The sequence below is a fragment of the Microtus pennsylvanicus genome, chromosome 15, assembly GCF_037038515.1.
Source record: "Microtus pennsylvanicus isolate mMicPen1 chromosome 15, mMicPen1.hap1, whole genome shotgun sequence".
NCBI lineage: Eukaryota > Metazoa > Chordata > Mammalia > Rodentia > Cricetidae > Microtus > Microtus pennsylvanicus.
Window position 1 is genome coordinate 22,988,869 of NC_134593.1, and position 19,667 is coordinate 23,008,535.

The 19,667-nt window shown below is 49.8% G+C and overlaps 1 protein-coding gene across 3 annotated transcripts in view; it reads right to left on the bottom strand.

Annotated features, from left to right (window-relative positions):
• Positions 1-1,379: 1,379 nt before the first annotated feature.
• Gata4 (GATA binding protein 4) overlaps positions 1,380-19,667 on the bottom strand; it is a 68,907-nt gene continuing 50,619 nt past the window's right edge. For 2 of the 3 annotated variants that reach the window (XM_075949123.1, XM_075949122.1), the window contains exons 3-7: positions 7,314-7,483; positions 6,349-6,474; positions 5,708-5,795; positions 3,726-3,880; positions 1,380-2,767 (exon numbers count right to left, since the gene is read on the bottom strand). In XM_075949123.1, coding sequence (XP_075805238.1) covers positions 2,585-2,767; positions 3,726-3,880; positions 5,708-5,795; positions 6,349-6,474; positions 7,314-7,483 — 722 coding nt within the window. In that variant the 3' untranslated portion in view covers positions 1,380-2,584. The remainder of the gene's footprint in view (positions 2,768-3,725; positions 3,881-5,707; positions 5,796-6,348; positions 6,475-7,313; positions 7,484-19,667) is intronic. The other variant, XM_075949124.1, reaches the window with a different exon arrangement.

The following is a 19,667-nucleotide window of genomic DNA, read 5'->3' on the forward strand; positions in this document are numbered from 1 at the left end:
GGTGGTGCACACCTTTCGTCCCAGCACTTGGAGGTAGAGGCAGGTGGATCTCTGTGAGTTCCAGGACAGCCAGAGCAACACAGAGAAACCTTGTCTTGTCTTGGAAAAGCAAAAAAAAAAAAAAAAAAAAAAAAAAAAAAACCAGGGCAGGGAACCCTGACAGCTCTTTGGATTGGAGAGGGAGGGGGAGAGGAGTGGGGGAGGGGATGGAAATGGGAGGCTGGGAGGAGGCAAAAAAAAATTAAAAAAAAAATAAAATATAGAAAAAAAAACAGGTCATGAGCACAGCACTTGCCACACAAGCCTGACGACCCGAGTTTGAACCCTGGACCATGTAGAGGTGAAAAAGAGAGAAGTAACTCCCAAACGATGTTGTGACCTCCACTGGTGTGCTGTGGCATGTATGCCCCTGTGCCTGCCCCTTCATACAATCAACTGGATAATTTTGAAAATACTTTAAAATATTTTCCGGTTTTACATAGAATAGTGTGTGTGTGTGTGTGTGTGTGTGTGTGTGTTATTACTACTAGAAAATAACCGGAATGCCATGAGATCTGAGGCCCTAGAGGCCTGGCAGATGTGGCATAAGCAGGTCCTGAAGGTGGGTGATATGTAAGCCCAGCCATGCCGCAGGGACCAAATGACACATGATTGCTCGACACATGGTCTTAGGATCAATGATTGCTCCGCGCTCCTCGTATTTCTGAGGTGAAGCAGATCGTGTGACCTGAGGATAAAGGAGACAACTGTCTCTGTCTCACTGGGATATTTGTCCCTTGGGGGCCACTCAGGATGTGTCCTGCATCGGGAGACAGGAGAGACCGAGGACCATTCAGTTAAAGGAAGCACAGGCACTAAGGCAAATGCTCTAAAATGTCCCCACTCACAGGGGATAGCTATGTGAGAAGGTGAGGACAGGAACTTCCGTTCCAGCTGCTCCCGCCCTCTCCAGGAAGCTGAACCTGTCCTGAGATCTTCCACTTCCATTCCCTCAGCCACCTCCGCCACTAACTCCAAGGTGCCAAAGCCCTGAAGGGGGAACTGGGTAGAGACAGTCCCTGTCCTTTGGTCTACTAAAAAGGGCGTGAGCCTCAGGACTTCTAGAAAAGAATTCTGAGGGAAAGAGGAATACAGATAAATTTATTAGTTAAATACTGATTTTACAGCCATTTCACCTTAAGACAATGTTAACAGGTTGTGGAGGGGGGAGGCAGCCTTCGGGGAGCAAACGGTGTAAAGGAGGATTACAACAATCTTGGTTCAAAGCTATTCTCTGCTACGGCCAGTAACGTTTCGGGGTGGGGGCTGGGAGTTTGGGGTACAATGGATCATGCCATAGTTGGCTACAGCTCTGTGGGTGATGAGGACGAGGAAGGATCTTTGGGGGCCCCAGGAATGGGGGAGGGGAAGAAGGCCAATTCTAGGAGAGCTACAAGCCTGGCAATCCCATCAGGCCCTGAGATGGCTTCCATCCATCTTCCATCTGTCACCTTTGTCCTTCTGCAAATCTCCTTCGGTTGTTCCTGCTTTGAATTTGTCTTGCAAACGCTCTGGGTTTCCTAGACAAAGGACCCGGGCTGGAGAAAGGCCCAGATCCAGGTGACTATTTGACTTGAGAAAGGCCATGGCCTGGCAGGCTCAGAGCAAGCTCAGAGCAAGCAAGCTGGAGCCCTGGAAACAGGGTTGTGCTGTAGACAATAACCTCCAGAGGGATCCAAAGGGCAGCTGAGTGCAGTCACCAAGCTGCTTCCGTAGCAGGTTTTGTTCCTCTGTGGAACCCCTGTGTGTGAAGGGGTTGAAAAAGGATGCTAGGCGCAGCACCCCATGGCCCTAGCCTGCTACACAGCTGAGCTCTAGTTCTGCAGAGGATAGGAGAGGTTCAGGCTGGAGAGCAAGGGTTTAATGCCGGAGTTCCTGGGAGAGGGGGAAGGGAAGGCTCGACAGCTGGACTGGGATCTGACGCATACCCTGTGTGATGGGTGATGTGCCTTCGCCACCACCGTCTCCCCAGGGAACATTCAGTAACATCTGCACTGCACCCGCGCTTCTGGAGTCAGATCTGGTATGGGGCATGCAGGGATATGCCATGCCTCAAGGGGAGTGTTGGACAAGGGCAGGGCTGCCACGTCCAGTCCACATCAAGTAGACACCCTGCACAGGCTGGAGACAGTGTCTTGAAGCCTGGGACCCTACAGCCACCTGAGGAGCACAAAGAAAAAAAAACCCACTACCTAGAACCACTGGGGTGGAGAGTTGGGGTGAAGGAGATTAGGTCTCTGTCCTGGACAAGCAGGTGGAGAAAGAGATCTCCTGCTCCAGGGAAGAGCCTCATTGGGCCATGCTTGCGCGAAGGTGGGCATGTCTCTAAGGTCGCAGGCTCTTCCCAGGGCTCCACCTGAAAAAGGTGTTTGAAGAAACCCAGCACCCACATCCCTAAGCGATTGTCAACAACTTCAAGTTCTACCCAGTTGTTCTTCGGGAGTTGTTCCCAGACGAAGGGGCTGGCCAGGATGCCCCAGCCTCAGACTTTGCTGGCCCCCAGGTCCCAAGTCCGAGCAGGAATTTGAAGAGGGAGAGGGGATGATTACGCGGTAATTATGTCCCCGTGACTGTCAGCCAGGACCAGGCTGTTCCAAGAGTCCTGCTTGGAGCTGGCCTGTGATGTCTGAGTGACCGGAGATGCATAGCCTTGTGGGGAGAGCTTCAGAGCCGACAGCACTGGATGGATGGAGGGCCCATGGCCGGACACAGTACTGACAGAGAACGCCTGGAAGGCAGAAAGCAGAGTGAGCCAGTAGGAGGCCCCTGGGGGCCCAAGGACCAGATCTGGGGAAAGGGTGAGGGAGTAAGCACTCAGCTGCTTCTCTAGAGCCTAGGGCCAGGGCCCAGCTGCAGGGGTCTGTGTGCTTCCCCAGGGCTCCTGAGAACAGTATAATTAGGGCCACAACCCAGGAGTTTTGTGCAGCTGTGCTTTCTCAGAAGGCCCTGACAGCCACAGGAGACACTCTTATCACCACTTCCGGGTCAGATAGAGGTCTTTCCTGGTCAGATTGAGGTCATCCTCTCCATCCTGAAGGGGGTCCTAGCACTTTTGTTTCTGTGGAACCAGGTTCTCTCTGGTTCATTCTGAGGGTAGAATGCTCAGACAGCTGCACACACTTAGAGGTAGTGAGGCTGGAAAAGGGAAACTGTGACTTCCTCATCCCCAAAGAGGCAGACGAACTGGGCGCCATCATACCTTCAAGAGGGCATGGTCCCCTGCTGAGCCATTGTGGAGGCTCTCAGGAAGCTGGGACGTAAGAAGATAGTTTTCTGCCCACCTCTCACCCAAGCCTGAACCATGCTAACAGGGTTCTCCTGCCTTCCCTGAAAAGCCTTCAAGGCCAAGGTCAAAGCACTTCCAACTCTAGAGTCCAAGTTTGCTTCCAACCACAACACCCAAGTCTGATTCAGGGGGTAGTTGGTGCTTTCTGTCACATGCACCCTGGGTGCAGTTCCTGCGTCCTTCTCCTTGTTCCCACAGGTCACAGCACAGGGAAGCTGCTAAATGTGTGGCATTCTTTGTGTCTGAATCACCGCATCTGGACAAGAGGTACCAAGGACTCAGAGGCTGGGCTATTTGGAGCTGGGCGGCTCAGGGGCAGCCTACAGCTCACCTCCCAGGGCTGGGCAAGCCACCAGGGATCCGGAATCTACTTTCTTATTAGCCTCGTCACCACACCCACCTGGGATATGGAGGTGCTGTGCCCATAGTGAGAGGACAGCCCAGGCTCTGTCTTGATGGGGCGCATCTCGTCACTGCTGCTGCTGTTGCTGGTGGTGGCGTTGCTGGAGTTGCTGGAGGCGCTGCTGGTGGGCGGGAGGCTCTCACCAGATGGACCTGCAAGGAGGCAGAGTCAGGAAACTCAGTCCAGCTGCAGGGATGGAGGCCCTAGTTACATTGGCTGGGAAGAAAAGTAGGTGTCCTTCCGGTGAGGAACAGCGGTTCTCTGATGGACCAACCGCAGCATCCAAACTCCAAGGAGACTATTTCACGTTCTTAAATCAGTGTCTGCTGTAGTCCAGGCTAGTCTCAAACTCACTATGTAGTTGAACTGGTATTCCTGCCTCCACCTCCTGAGTGCCGGGATGACAGGCCACCACGCCCAGTGTATGGAATGCTGGAGGTTGAAGCCAGGGCTTCCTGCCTGCTAAGTACTCACTGAGCTACACCCCAAGCCCTAAGGGAACTTTTGCAAAAGACTCAGTGATTCCCTCCTGACCCTAGATCCATAAGCCCAGGAGACCACATTCTGTTTTGGGGATTCCACGCTCTCAGCGTAGTTTTTCAACGTAATTACTATGTATTTCAGGAGACTGCCAGAGGGTTCTGGGACAGCAACCTCTAATTAACTATATTAATTTCTCCGTAGCAAAATGTGAACACTGCTGGGGGGCGGGGGGGGGGGAGTGGCGGTGATGAATGGTCTGTGCCGCTCCAGAACAGGTCCTGCTACAGAATTTATGGTCCTGAATTCTGACTTAGAGTTGAGGACTCTACACCTGAGCCCAGAGGCTCTGCTGTGCTCCTAGTCCAGGAGGCGGAGAGAGGCAGGTAGGACCCGTGAGGAGTGGCAGAGAGTTCAGGTGGAGATACTTCTTCCCCAAGTCCCTGTTTAATGTAGGAATCTAGAATGCCGGCCATGGCTTTTTGTGGGTCTGCCTGCCTGGGATAAGAAGTGAGCTGTCCACCACATCAGCCAGTTCATTCCCTCTGCTGAAGCCAATCAAATCCTAATTTGGCAGCAGGGAGCACAGAAGGCTCTGGGTAGGAGACATTAGTGACACACCCCCCCCCCCCCCGTCTCTCTTGTGTGCCATTTATTTTATTTTATGCGCATTGATGTTTCACCTGCATGTCTGTCTGTGTGAGAGCATCAGAAGCCCTGGAACTGGAGTTACAGACAGGTGTGAGCCCCATGTGGATGCCAGGAATTAAATCTGGGTCCTCTGGAAGAGTAGCCAGTGCTCTTAATGGCTGAGCCATCTCCCCAGCCCTCTAACCCTCTTCTTAACTAGAGATTAAGAAGGCATTGCCATTAAGTGGGCGGCTCATGCCTATATAATCCTACAGTTTAGGAGGCTGAGGAGGGGGGTCATGAGGTCAAGGTTACTCTGAGCCCCGTAAAAACTCTGAAGACAGAGCAACATATTGAACAGACTGTTGATCCCAGAGTGAACATTCCAAATCCCAGCCAATACCAATGTGATTTTAAGCCATTACCCTCGAGCCCCAGTTTGCTTATTAGGAAGACAGGCTAACAGTCTGCTTCTGTCAGGTCTTAAGGGGATCCCTGCAGGAATTTGTGCAGGTTCAGAGCTCTACGTGACATTAATGTACCCCCAATTACAGATCCATCTGTCAGGAGCATGCCTAATGAGAACTTGTCTGCTTTAATTGCAGCATCAAAGACAGGACCAATGAACATCACTCTCTCAGGCCGCACACTGGTCCAGCCAGTCTATTGCAAGGAGTCTATTGCAAGGGCAATCATCCTACGGCTTCATGGGCCTGGCTTCTTTGCTGGGTTCTTTTCTGTCCTGAGGGAAGAGGATGGAGGAGGTGGTTACCACCATCCTCTGGCAGCCTACCGAGGCAGACATGGTTCTCGAATGCTCTGGGAACTCCTGACTTGCTCACATGCCTGCACACGGATCTGTTCCTTACCTGCTGTTGTCTTAGATTTATTCAGGTTCTTGGGTTTTCGTTTTCTGGTTTGAATCCCCTCCTTCCGCATTGCAAGAGGCCTGGGTACCTGAAGGGTTGGAAGTTAATATGTTTAATATATCAATTTCCCTTTGTAGATGTCTGCTATGGTTTTGAAACTCTCTCTCTCTCTCTCTCTCTCTCTCTCTCTCTCTCTCTCTCTCTCTCTCTCTCTCACACACACACACACACACACACACACACACAATTAAATGAAGGTTTGCACTATGGTATTGAAACACACACTCTCTCTCTCTCACACACACACAAATTAAATGAAGATTTGTACTATAGTATTGAAACTCTTTCTCTTACACACACATACACACACATTAAATGAAGGTTTGTGCTGTGGTATCACTCTCTCTCTCTCTCTCTCTCTCTCTCTCTCACACACACACACACACACACACACACACACACACACACACACATTAAGTGAAGGTTTGTAAAAGAAGAAGCATGTAGATTCTATTCTTGAGGAAAGACAAGTGAGACCTGTAGAACAGAAACGGAGGAGGCTCCTGTCAGGCAGAGCTGAGGGCATGAGGGGGCGTAGGTAGGGCATAGGCCTGGCAGGGCAGGGCAGGGCATTGACTCACCCCGTGGAGCTTCATGTAGAGGCCACAGGCATTGCACACAGGCTCTCCCTCGGCATTGCGGCGCCACAGCGTGGTGGTGGTGGTCTGGCAGTTGGCACAGGAGAGGCCTACCCGGCGGGAAGCAGACTACAACATAGATCAGGGTATGGTATGAATGACCTGTCAACAGAGCATGTCTTCCCCAGCGTGGAGCTCATGGATGCCAGTGTCTGATTGTGTTTGGGGCGAGGAACTTGATGGGTCTCAAAGAGGAAGCTTCAGGGTCTCTCTCTCTAGTCCCCTTCCCTGGATACACCAAAGTGGGTTGGTATTGACCAGAGTCAGGTGGGAAGAAGAAGAAGAAGAGGAGGGGGAAGAAAGAGGAGGAGAAGGAGGGGGAGGAGGAGAAGAAGAGGAGGGGGAAGAGAAGGACGAAAGAGGAGGAGGAGAAGGGGAAGAAGAAAAAGAAGAGGAGGAGGAGGAGGAGGAGGAGAGGAGGAGGAAGAGGAGGAGGAGGAGACACAGGCAGCAAACGCCTGCTCCCATTCCAGGCCTCCCTAGCCAGGATCCACACCCACTGCTTTGCCTTCTTGGAATCCTGGTCTTTCTTGGGGATCAACTGAAAATAAGACAACTTCTGGTTTATGTTGGCCTTCAGGACAAAGGGACTGATCTGGCTGGATCTGGCCTGGATCTGGCTCCCTGTGGCTGGTGCTGCTCACCTCGCTGAGATTAGTTTTCTACTATTGCATGGTAGGGGTGATGGGGGTGGACTAGCTGGGCCAGCATCTTTGAAGCAAGCCCAAGCTCACTCTAAAGGTGTGAGAAGCTCCCTCTTTCCTCCCACCTACCTAACCCCTCAGCTCATATCCTCCAATTCCAAAATGTAAAGCTGGGCAAGAGTCTCAAAGTCTGGTGCAGGGAAGACGGGCGAAGCTGGCTGCTCTCCAGGCAACTGTCCCTAAGCAATAGGGGTGCTTGCTTACCAGCCGGCGCTGAGGCTTAATGAGGGGTCGGTTGATGCCGTTCATCTTGTGGTAGAGGCCACAGGCATTGCACAGATAGTGTCCTGTCCCGTCTCTCCTCCAGAGAGGGGTGGACATGGCCCCACAGTTGACACACTCTCTGCCTTCCGAGAAGTCATCAAACATATCTACTGGGGGAGGACACAGGAGAAAGGGAACACAAATGATGATTTTTGTTTTGCTCGGAGATCTTTCACCTGGAACGCAGGGCCCGAGGTCTCTCCAGAAGATTCCTTCTTCCTCGGTCAGGACTGCAAGGCAAGTGGGTGCCACTGTTTGCCACCCAGACGCAGCAGAGCTGCCTGAGGAAGTCATCAGATCCCTAGGCGATCGGGGACACTTCCGAGTCCAGATCTTGCCTCTACAGTCTTCACCGTACCACCTAACCTGCTCAGACCTTTCTCTTCGTTTTCCTTCCCAAAATTATGACCAGGTGACGGTTTGAACACGAAATGTCCCCACAGGCTTATGTTTTGCACACCTGTTCCCAGCACATGGCACTATTTGGTGTGTGTGTGGAGGGGGGGACTGTGGAACCCAGTTAGGAGGTGGGGCCTGCCTGGCAGAAGCCAATCGCTCAAGGTTATAATTCCAGGCCCCTTGTTCTATTCCTGTTCTCACTGCCTTCTGGTCTCCTGCACTCCGAGAAACCTCCACAGTATTCTGCCATCCCATCCATTCTGACACGCCCCCCTCACCACAGTAGACCAAATCCCTATGAAATCATGAGCTAAAATCAATCTGTCTTCTGTTAAACAATTTCTCTGGGTATTACAGTCATAATAATTGCAAAAGTTAAGTCATACAGATTATTTTTTCTTTTGGATCAATATATTTACATTGTGGGAGAATTAGTATTGAAACATGTAAGGAAAGCACGGGTCAGTATTTTGTGAGCTTGTTATTTTATTCTATCATTTGTAAGACTTTCTATGTTGACACATACTTTTGCTTAGTTGAGGTCAAGAGATACGGCCTAGCCTATCTTGCTTTGCTCTGTTTGCTTAATGCCCTAATGTGTTACCACATTAGAAATGTATTATAAACCCATTTCAGCATGGTGTAATATTAGCCCATCATTGAAATGTGCCCCATCCCCCAACGTCTGCTCTTCAGTAACTGCTTAATCTCTGTCTAGTTTCTGATATTTGTTCTGTAAACACGGGTCTCTTTGTACATACATCTCTGAAGAGTTCTAGTTCCGACTCCGACTCCTATCCTAGAAGGAGAGTTTCGAGGTCACGGAGACTAGGGCTCTATTTACACTCTTAACCTTATCGTTCACTTAGTTTACCTCCTGTGACGGTTAGCTGGAATTGCCCACTTGACACCTCACAGCTATTATCAACGAGAATTACCTGAGGAAAGAGTCTCTACAAGGAATGGCCTCCATGGGCCTTGCTGTGAGCATGTGTGTTGTCTGAATTAAGTTCATTGATATGGAAAGACCCTGTCTAGCGTAGGCAGCACTATTCCCTAGGCAAGGATTCTTGAAGAGTAGAAAAGGAGCATAAGAAAGCAAGCAAGCATGCATGCAAGTATGCATGCACCTTCTCTCTGCTCTTGACTGTGAACGTGGCGTGGACAGTTGTCTCAGGCTTCTGCTGATGTGACTTCCTACAGTGATGGACCTGGACTTGTCACCTAAAATACCCCCCCCTCTTTCTTTCTTTTGGCCAGAGTATTTTTATCAGTAACTGAAATGAAACCAGGACAGTACTTTTAACGTATATGCGTAATCTTGTTTTTGTTCTTTTTCCTTGTATGTGGCACACACACTAAAGACATCGAATAGAGTCCATCAAATGTGAGTGTCATTCCTCCACAAGAAGGCTCCCTTCATCTGTCACCCTTTCATTTGCCCTTTCATTGGTGAAACTCGTGTCCCTTCTCATTGCCCGAGTGAGAGAGGTAGGGTTGGCTTTCGCACTCCCTTTGACCCATATAAACCCTGCTTGGAAACTTCCAGAAGTCCCTCTGACTCATGCCATCTAAGTTTTCTGTCTCTAAGCATAGCCACCTCGGTCTCCTGATTGCCCTTGTCCTGATACCAAAGGCAACGCTGAGCTCTTCTCTGGGGAAGCCATCTGCACCCCTTGGAAGGCGGGATTAAAGGTCGGCTCCTCCTTCAGGCCCCAGCCCTGGGGTTTAAGGCTGTACATCTTGCCAGCTTCACTGTTCAGTAATCAACTCTAAGGGAATGTTGGCTGGAAGAGGGGAGGGAGCCCTCCCCATAACTCTGGGCCCGCAAACAGTCATTTACACCTGCAAAAGGTGGCGGCGTGTCCACCCAAGCAAACAATGTTACAGGTGTGAGGGGCTGTTTGCTCAGGCCAGGAGCTTAAGTAAAGCCAGCCCGGAGAGGCTGTTTTTACACCTGTGTCACACCGAAGGCCCTTCATCAAGGTCACCTGCCTCCAGAGGTGACTCTTGTCCGTGGCTTACTCTCTGCTGGGCCACCACCATCGGCACCAGCACCAGCACCTTGTCGGCAGCCCGCCAGTCTTGCTCTTGCCTTTCCAGCCCTCTGAAAGCGGTAGAAAGACCAGGAATTCCCAGAGCCAACATCCAGCAGGGTTGAGAACGAGCAGTGGCAGCTTTGTTTGCCATGGGCACTAGAGGGCGCTACAGCCTCAAAACTGAACCAAGACCACAGACTCTAGGTTAAGTCGCTCCTTGGGAGAAAGGATTTTTTGCTCATTGTTTTAGCCCAGACCTACTGCAGTCCTTTGATTCTGTTTTACCTTGAAATGGGTTATAGTCCAAGGATGGCAGAGTATAAAACATGCTCCTATTTAACCATCAAGCGGCTTCCCGTGATCTGTCACCTCACCTGGACCTTTATCCATTTTAACCACCCTGTACTACGGAAGAAAACCAGAGATCCTTTCATTTCAGCTCAAAGTCTCGTCTGTTTCTCCACAGGTAAAGATGCTCGCACAGGTTTCTCTCTCTGGTTCACTTAAGCTCTCTGGTAAAATCCCTTTGTGATTTGTTGTTGTTTTTGAGAGGGGAGGCCCCACTTTTCTTCTCCCTGAGTACATTCCACGTGTGCATACACCATCGAGGGAATCAATAGCGCCCGTGGGTACATCCTCTCTGTCCCTCAGTTAGCCCTCCCCGCTCTGAGGACTCAGCACAAAGGCTGACCTGGGAAACTCATGCAAGGACACCTCAGGTTATGCCTTCTAGCAACTGTTTTCCTACCCAGATAAAGTCGCCAGGCATTGGCAAATATGGATTTGACACCCACAAATATTTACCAAACACCTGTGATGGAAGCAAGACAACAGATGCCGCAGGAGCGAAGAGGACGCCTTGCTCTCGGGCGCTAATGATCTAGTTTAACAGACCGGACCTGAGAATCGATAGTGGGTGATAAGATGAAGCATTCTGTTTTCAAACGCCCAACTGAATGTGGGTTTATGGCAGATACCATTGGTCTCGGACAGGAAATGTGCAAGTCCAGCCCACATAGACCAGTCAGTGTAGCTCAGGAGCAGAAGGAGGGAACGGGGCAGGAAGCAAAGACCATGTTTCCTCAAAGACGCCTAGCCAGGCACACCTGTGTACATATTCCACCACGAAATCTTACTACCTGACCAGTTTGATGAAATGTTATGTGGAATTTTTATTTCAAAAAAAGAGATTTACTTGATGCATATGAACATTTTGCCAACATGCATGCAGCTATGTATGTATATATGTGTACCGTGTGTGTGTGCTTGGTACCTGCAAAGGCGAGAGGGTATTAGAACCCCCCCCCCAGACTAGAGGTACTGGTGATTGTGAGCCACCATGTGGGTTCTGAGAACTGGACCCCAGTCCTCTGCAAGAGCAGCAAGTGCTTTTAGCCCCCGAGGCGTCTCTTGGAAACTGTAAGTGGCCAGTATGGAGGACCTAGAGCGGAAGAGCACAGGGATGACTCTGGCTTGCAGACTGACAAAGGTGTCCTGGAGAGTGAGGGCGGCAAAGCCTAGAAGACAGGAGCTTCGACTGGACAGACTCTAGTGGGGACTTCTGTTTTGATGAAAGCACCGGTCTAGAAAATCATAGCTACTTATTTTTAAAATTCTGATTTAGAAAACAGAGAAATCTGATCCCCAAACAGAGAGGAGCATTTTATGTCTGTCTGACTTCCCTTGCTCCCCGTCCTCACCCCCGCCTGCCTGCCCTGTGCAGGGCCAGGGAGTGGAAAGAATGCATCCCATCTCAGAAGCTTAGAACTTACTCCTTGGAAGAAGGGGTGCAGGACTGCCCAGTCCCCAGTCAGCACCTCTTACTCTTCCTCAGGAAAAGCACAGACTGTAACTTTCCAGAGGCTGAGTTGAGGGCCCAGCCATGTGGCTCCGGCCGGCCGGTGACAGCCTGTCTCCCAATCCCACCCCTGTCCAGTACAGGCACTGGTCCACCCATTGGGGTGCAGTGGGAATCCAACCCCGGAGAGTGGGTCAGCATCTCTCCACTCTAAGAGGACAGTCTTGTAATAATAGCTGTAAAGTACTTTGCAAATGAGAGGAAAAACTCACAACAATGGCTGTGGAGTGCTCTGCAAACACCCAGTGAGATAAGGATGACCATGACGGATTATTGTTCTGAGGCTGGAGAAGAGGGGCAGAGGGAGGGAGAAAGACCAGGGACAGGACGGGGAGAAACTCAGGAGAGAAGACTTGGAAATCTAATGCCTTCTGGCATGGATGAGGCCAGACTCAGATCCATGGGGTTCCCAACTCAAGTTTGAGGCTGCAAGCTACGAACACCGGAAGTGAAAGTTCACACTCTCTGCCTAGGAGTTCTCAGGAGCTGCTCAGGGGAAATGGAATATTTTCCTAATCCCAAAGACAGACACCTAACTCCCCACTACCATCCCGTTTCCGACTTTAAACAACTCTCTTTTAAACAGGAATACATTGCTGTAGGACGGACAGTCCTGCAAAACATGGCACACCACACCTGTCCAAGTGCCTGGAAGGGAAAGGGGGCCTGATTTCCCCCAAGGCAGATGCAATCAAAGGTAGGGACTACCTCTGACCTGCCCCATTCCTCCTATAGAGCACACCCACCTGGCTCTGCAAATGGGGGCTGGGAGAAGGACAGAAGGAGTGAAAAGGAGAGAGAAAGGGAACAGCTGGGTCATGGCTAGCAGCAACTCCCTGGGCACTGTGGAGAGCAGTCTGTCCCTTGACCTTTGGGAAACAATCCCAGGTAGCTGATGCTGCCTTGAGTTTGCACATTGAGTGTCACCCAGGCCCTAATCTGCTCTGGGTGTGTCCTTCAGTCTTTTATCTTGAGTCTTGAGTCAGAGCCCATGCTGGAAGAACCCTTGCTCTATGTTTGGGTAGCAACTTGATGCAGTGTCTCCTTGTACCCTGTGTCTATTATCTACTGACCCCTTGACAAGTGCTGGACACATGGGCATGGCAGAAAAATTGGAGCAAAATCTCTGTCCCAAGGTATTGGCCTAGCTGAGAAGACACAGCCCAAAACAAATAATTCTATTAAGTGTGGCACACTGCAGTGAATCTGGCCTTCGGTACCCCCTCTCCACTTCCACTGTCCTAGATCACTGAGTCTTCTATTCAGAGAATGGTGGTACACCACCATGCAGTGATGATGCCCATTCTCAGAGCAGCTAGTTATCAGGGCTAGGAAAAAAGCCAGAAGGAGAAGAGAATTCAAAACGGAGAATCATCGGGGCACACTCTAGGCGGGGTGCAAAGGGACCTTTCCCAAGGACCAAGGGACTTCAGGAGAGAAGCCTGCAGCCCCACCCCAAATGTCCCATGTTGAACCCCAACCTCACACAGATCCAAGGTTCAGCAGATTGGGCCTGGGTTTCCTGACAGGCCTCAGTTCATCCGCCGCCGTGGCTGGCGCCTGGGTCTGCACAAGAAACAAACAAACCCCGGGGTTTTTCTGGCAGCCACTGAGTTTCATTTCTCTGGGCTTCATCAGGATGCAGCAGAAGCCCATGACAGGAAGCTGGCTGGCCACAAGGGCCACAGCTCCTCCGATCGGATTGAAGTACCTATTTTAGAAACCCTGGGACCGGGGAAGAGAAGTGGTTACACAGCCAGGCCTTGGGGGTGAAGCCAGCCCTAGCCTCTGCTTCTGGTGCAGAGAAACATAATGCCAATGTATGTCTATGTGGGGACTCTAAAATGTGACTCGGGTCCTGACACATCATATACAGGCAAGGACATTCTGGAAGGGAGGGAGGGAGGGAGGGAGGGAGGGAGGGAGGGAGGGAGGGAGGGAAGGAGGGAGGGAGGGAGGGAGGGAGAGAGGGAAGGGAGAGGGAGAAATGCATCAGAGTGAAGAGGAAGGAAAGGAGAGGGGAGGGAAAGTTAGGCAGGAGAGGAAAACTGAATAATGAATTACTGAAGAGAACATCTTCAGCTATTTCTAAGAGCTAATACTCACACACTGCAGGCCGGCAGCAGGCAATCCTGTCACTCAGCCAGGAAGGCAGGAGTAAGCAACCATTCCTCCTTCCTCAGAAAACCTGACAATCCCAGCTACCCTGCTCCTACCTGGCCTGCCACTGTTGGGTTGGGGTTAGAGGTCAGGACAGGGAGCACTTGAAGAATGGTCTATAGATGTGGCTTAGAAACCAGAGGTGTCATCTGCTACCTCCTGATCTTGTAGCTTTGCTGCCTGTCCCAACTCTCTCTGCACAGGGCCTAGAGAGGACTGTTGTCCAAAAACTCAGTCTCAACAGGATGTGTTAGCAGGAGAGCCTAGAGAAGTCCAGGACCCAAGCATACTGTCGTCCCAGCTTGTCTGGTCTCAGAGACTTTCAGAGGTAGATCCACGCATGGCATTGTTCTGCAGGGTGCCCACTAGAGGAATGCTTCCCTGCCTCCAACACTGTTGTCAGCGGATCTTCAGGAATATGGTAGGAAAAGGCTTCCCTGGAGTGGAGCACAGGATCCACCACGAAGCTCCAGAAGACCCGAGAGGGCCATACCCTTGTGCCTCAGCAATGACTCTGTCCTAAACCCCTGTGCTCTGCAGAGCTGGGCCCAGGCAGGACACAGGAAATACTATGGTATCAAAAAAGTATAACGTCCAGACCCTCCCAGATAGAGTGCTCAGAGGATGCCAAACACATGGCTCAAAAATCCTGCCATCTCTGTTTCTCTGATGAGGGGTAACACCCCAGAGCCCTCTAGGCTTCATGGTTATCAACGTCAGTTCAACTACACCCACAGCGTCCTGCTGAACCAACAAGTAAAAGACTTCCTGGACTCTGCCCAAGGTGTCCTCTCTTCCCTGGCCCTGGCCCTCTGACTGCTGTGCAGCTCCCCACACCTTCCCCCATGTAGGCTGGCGGCAGAGCGCAAGGCTCCTGGAGAATGCTACGGGGAAGGTGGTCCGAAAACCAGAGAGTGGGGCGCATGCGTTTTCATGACTCTTCAGAGGAAACCAAGGTCCAGAGAAGACAGGTGACCTGAGAGCCAGTACCACTCCCAGCAAGGTGAGTGACCTGATCTTGTCCTCACCCACAACACACTGCTGTCCTCTGGGTCACTCCACCTGCCGTGCTCTGCACAAAACAAGAGCTCAGTGTACACTGACCCGTGGGACTCGACAAAGATCTGAACCTCCAGGTATCTCATGGAGCAGGAGATCCCCAGGAGAGCGAGGCCGATTTGAGTGACCCTCTGTCCCTGGCCATACTCACACCGGTCTGGGAGAGCTATCTACGTATCATAGGATCACAAGCACCCAGCTGCGTGCCCATGTATAAGTAATGTGTGTGCACGTGTAACGGTGTGTAACGGATGTGTGTCTGTGGAAAAGGACACCACATTGCGCTAACCACCACCCCAACAACTCACTAGAATAGTCTCCACAGGGGGAGATTTTTATTTTAGATATTTTCATGGCAAAACATGGAAATGACCCACGTGCTCGATGATCGGGAGCAAGAAATAAAAACAAGTTTCAGTCAAGAAACAAAAATTTGGAGTTTTAAAAAAATGTATATATATATTTAATATTGTATTAAAATATTGAGATTTCCTTCCTCAAACATGACTTAAAGTAATTAAGTAGGCAAGCAATTAGACAAGTCAGTCTTCTTAGCATGTGAAAGATGGGAGATGTCTACTCCCCCTGCTCCCCCCATACACACCCCGCCTTTAACTCTTTGGATATTCACATCTCAAAATAGATGGAAAGAGCCAGTTGTGGTGGTGCACATCTGTAATCCCAGCACTTGGGAGGTGGAGGCAAGAGGAATAGGCTACCCAAAGCAATATCTCAACTGTACAGTTGTATCATCCTGTAAGATACATGAGACTATCTCAGAAGACAAGTAAACAGGGGGCGGTGAGAGCGCGCAGCTGCTAAAGTCACTTGCTGACAAGTCTGGTGACCCGAGTTTGATCCCTGGAACCCACATGACAGGAGAAAACCAACTCCTGAGAGCTGTCCTCCGACTTCCACAGGAGTGCCATGGCGTGCCCATGAGTGGACAGAGAATAAATAAACAAAGGGGTAATAAATGCCTCCCACAACGGACCTTCTCCCCAGGACCAGGATTCGCCTCTCCAGAGCAGTAAACTCACCAGGCTCAAGCATCCACCAGGGCATTGTGTTTTCTGCAGAGGAAAGGGAAAGCTCTGCCTACAGGGGACAGTTCCAGCAAGTGTGAGAATAGAATACAGTTTATCAAAGGATGCTGCCAACCACACTGTGGACAAAGTCCAGCACTGGTCCCGTCTCCGCCAGTCACTGGGTGTGTGCCAATGGCCCTTCCCTGCCTACCTCCATCTTTTCATGGTGCCCTGGGGAGGGGGTGAGCAACAAGCCTCCCCGACATGATGAGGAGCATGGCAGGAGGCATGACCCAGCCCAGGGGGGTGGCTACTTGACAATATCATATCACAAGTATAAACGGTGTGTGCAATTTGATCCAACTATCCCACTTCTCCATGTGTTTGCTGTGAGCTCACAGACCCGTGTGTAAATGGCTTCTAAGGAGGAAATTTATTTTCTGCGATAACAGAAGATGGGGAAGCCAGCCCAAATATCCTTCCCTATGGAATGGCCGCTTCAGCGAGCACACATACCATCGCCAGGAAGCCTGAAGAACTCTGCCCTGATTTGAAAGCCTTACCAGTTTATGTTGTAAGGATAGGGCAACACATACAATGCCTCTCACCAAAGGGAGATATAACCTAGGGATGGGTCTGTGTTCACAGCGCAGACTGTGGAAGGATGGAGCAGGTACAGTAAAAAGTCACTTCCAGAGAGTCGTCTTGGTGGCTCAGGCAGATGTCTCGTTCAGCGCACCACCCTTTTGTACTGTGCATTTATTCCCAAAGAGCAGTAAGTATTCTGCATGGTCAGGAATGTGACTAACGATGCCCCAGACTGGTAACACCCCTGCTCTGGGTAGCAGTAGCATTTTGAAGTCAGGCAGGCTTCACGTTCTGATTTTTCCATAAAAGCATCCCATTTCACAAGTGAGAAAAGGGAATCCCTTCTCTAAGTGCTTACTTAGAGAAGCACTCTGCTGTTTTTTCTCTATTTCTTCATTCTGTACCAGAGCCCCATATAACAACACAGGCAGACACAGGCCCTAATTCTAATAGTCTCCCTCGCCCGTGCATGGTCCCCAGTGCCAGTGGCTCTGCCTGACATCTCCAGCTCAGTTACACACATGCGCATATGTGACCCTAGCTCCTTTACTAGAAAGCTTGAGACGGGACTTTCCTAGGCGAGGCTTCAGCCAGGCCACCACGACCGACCGACCGTTTGCCTCCACACCCGTGTAAGGAGCATTGCAGGCTGGCAGCCTAGACGGAAACACTGAACAAATTGCCAGGGCCGCTCCCCTGGGGATGAGACAATGGGTCTTCGGAGAAAGCCTTTTCCTTCCAGGCTTGCAGCCACTGTCAGAAAAGAAAACAACTTCCTCTCCGGGACAGAATGGCAGCAGCCAGCCAGCCAGAGGGGAGATTTATGGAGATATAATGTGACCTCTTTATTGCCCTGGACACTTGGGAGGTGTTTCAGGGGGAGATTTACGTCTTTTCGAAGGGGAGGGAGGGGAGCCAGGGTGCTGAAAAGTATCCACCAAGTCTGTTTTCCCCTGTTGGGGTTTCTCAGGGATTACTTAATCAAACCAAGGTTAAGCCCCAATCGCCTGCACTTAACATCTTCTCCCGCTAATGTACCCAGTTACCCTGAAACGCTGCAAACTTTCTGCATGAAATATGGAGTCTGAGAGTACGGTGAACAGAAAGCAAAACCAAAAATAAAGACAGATCAACTGCATCCTCCTATAGGCTCAGGAGACTGTCACACACACCATGATCCAGTCCCCCCCCCCCCCCCCCGCCCATAAAAGAGGGTGTTATAGAGAGGAATAAGTTTGGGGCTGGGAAGATAGCCCTGCTGTTAAGAACACTAGTTTGATTCCCAGCACCACAGGGAGCTGGTGTCTGTAACTAAATTCCAGGGAATCCAACAGTCTCTTCTTCTGTGGCCTCCAAGGGCACCAGGCAGACAGATGGTACAGACATACACGCCAGCCAAACAGTCCATACACATGAAATAAACAGACGATCTATGACTCAAGCACTCCCTCCCTAAATGACAGTTATTCAAATTAATAGATCAAATGCTGTCTGCACATTGCTCTTTCCGCAGTGAGAGGTTTTTCGTTTGCTTGTTTTGTTGTGGTGGTGGTTGTTGTTTGTCCTTTGTTTATAAGCTGTAGAAAGCTTTCTTTAAAGAAAATCAAAATTAAAATAACTTCAAAAGACAGAGCCAGAGCTGGTTAGTAAAAGGGCTCCCAGTCTCTTCCCATCCACATAACATGGTCCTGAGGAAGGTCCTCCAACCCATAGAGGGCACTGTGGGCAGCACAGGGCCATGAAAACCAATTGCAGAAGCTATCAGAAGTGGGAATATGTTTATCATAGTTGGTTACCTCTCTTCAACTGGTCTCCACTTGAAAATGAAGTCTGTAGGAAAGATGGTTTCTGACTTCCTGCTTGCAGAGCCACCTGACTTGAAACTCCATTACAATGCTCCGGATTAATATACTTTTAGGTTTCCTTCTCCTGATTTATACCTAAAATTTTGTATTTAAGCTATATAAATTAAAATTGCTATAAAAACTCCAACTATGCTTTAAGAGAGAGTGTCTCATTTTTTAAGTCTCTCCTGTCACCAGCATCCATCCCTAGTGATGGTGGCTGACAAATTTATACTTTTCAATATGTCTATTTTTTTAATTATAATCATTATTTTTAGGAAACTTTTAAGTTATAGAAAACTACACAAAATTTACTTTTATTCTTCTTCCACCATCTCTGAGCCAATCTTTTGAATTTAACACATAAATTTTCCTGCTTACTTTTATACTTTTGCACACATATATCTCTGTATAATGTAATACTGTACTTTTTAAAAATTTTTTACAGGCGTGCTTCATCCTGTACAGTGAATTTATACTTACTTAAAAAAAATAAACCATCAGCCGGGCGGTGGTAGCACATGCCTTTAATCCTAGCACTCGGGAGGCAGAGGCAGGCAGATCTCTATGAGTTCGAGGCCTGCCTGGTCTAGAAGAGCTAGTTCCAGGACAGGAACCAAAAAGAGCTACAGAGAAACCCTGTCTCGAAAATAAAAAAAATAAAAAAAAAACAAAAAACAAACAAACAAACAAAAAAACCCATCCAAATCACTGAATAAACGAGAGCACAGCAAATGATGGCACCCACCACCTGGCGCTGTCAAATCTTGATTATGTTGTCATATTGGTGTTTGCTTCCTATTCCTTTCCCCAGCCCTGGGGATTGAACCCCGGGCTCCTGCATGCTAAGCACATGCCCTGCTGCTCCGCTACCGCAGGTCCTGCTTCGGATAGTTTTACACAAACAGAGCATTGCAGATGTAGCCCCTTCCCTTTAGGCGCTGTAATTCTGTCTCAGGTCCACTCCACAGTGTGGAACCGTTGTCTGTACCGCCCTGTGTTTTCATTATCTCCATCCATCACATTCCCTTAGCCGCCGGCTCACTGAGACAGTTTGTGTCCCTCCAGCCCGCAATTTGTATAAGATCCTAAACCCAGCATGATGACGCGGGCCTCTCAAGAGGTGATTGTGTCATGAGATTGAAGCACTCACGGATGGAATGAATGCCCTTATAAGAGAAAAATGAACAGACATCTATCTCACCTCATTTGAGGTTACAGAACATCATAATCCACAAACCACAAAGAGTTCCCTCACTAAATATACCAGCACTTTGATCTCAGACATCCCTGGTTCCAGAATAAATGTATGCACTTTA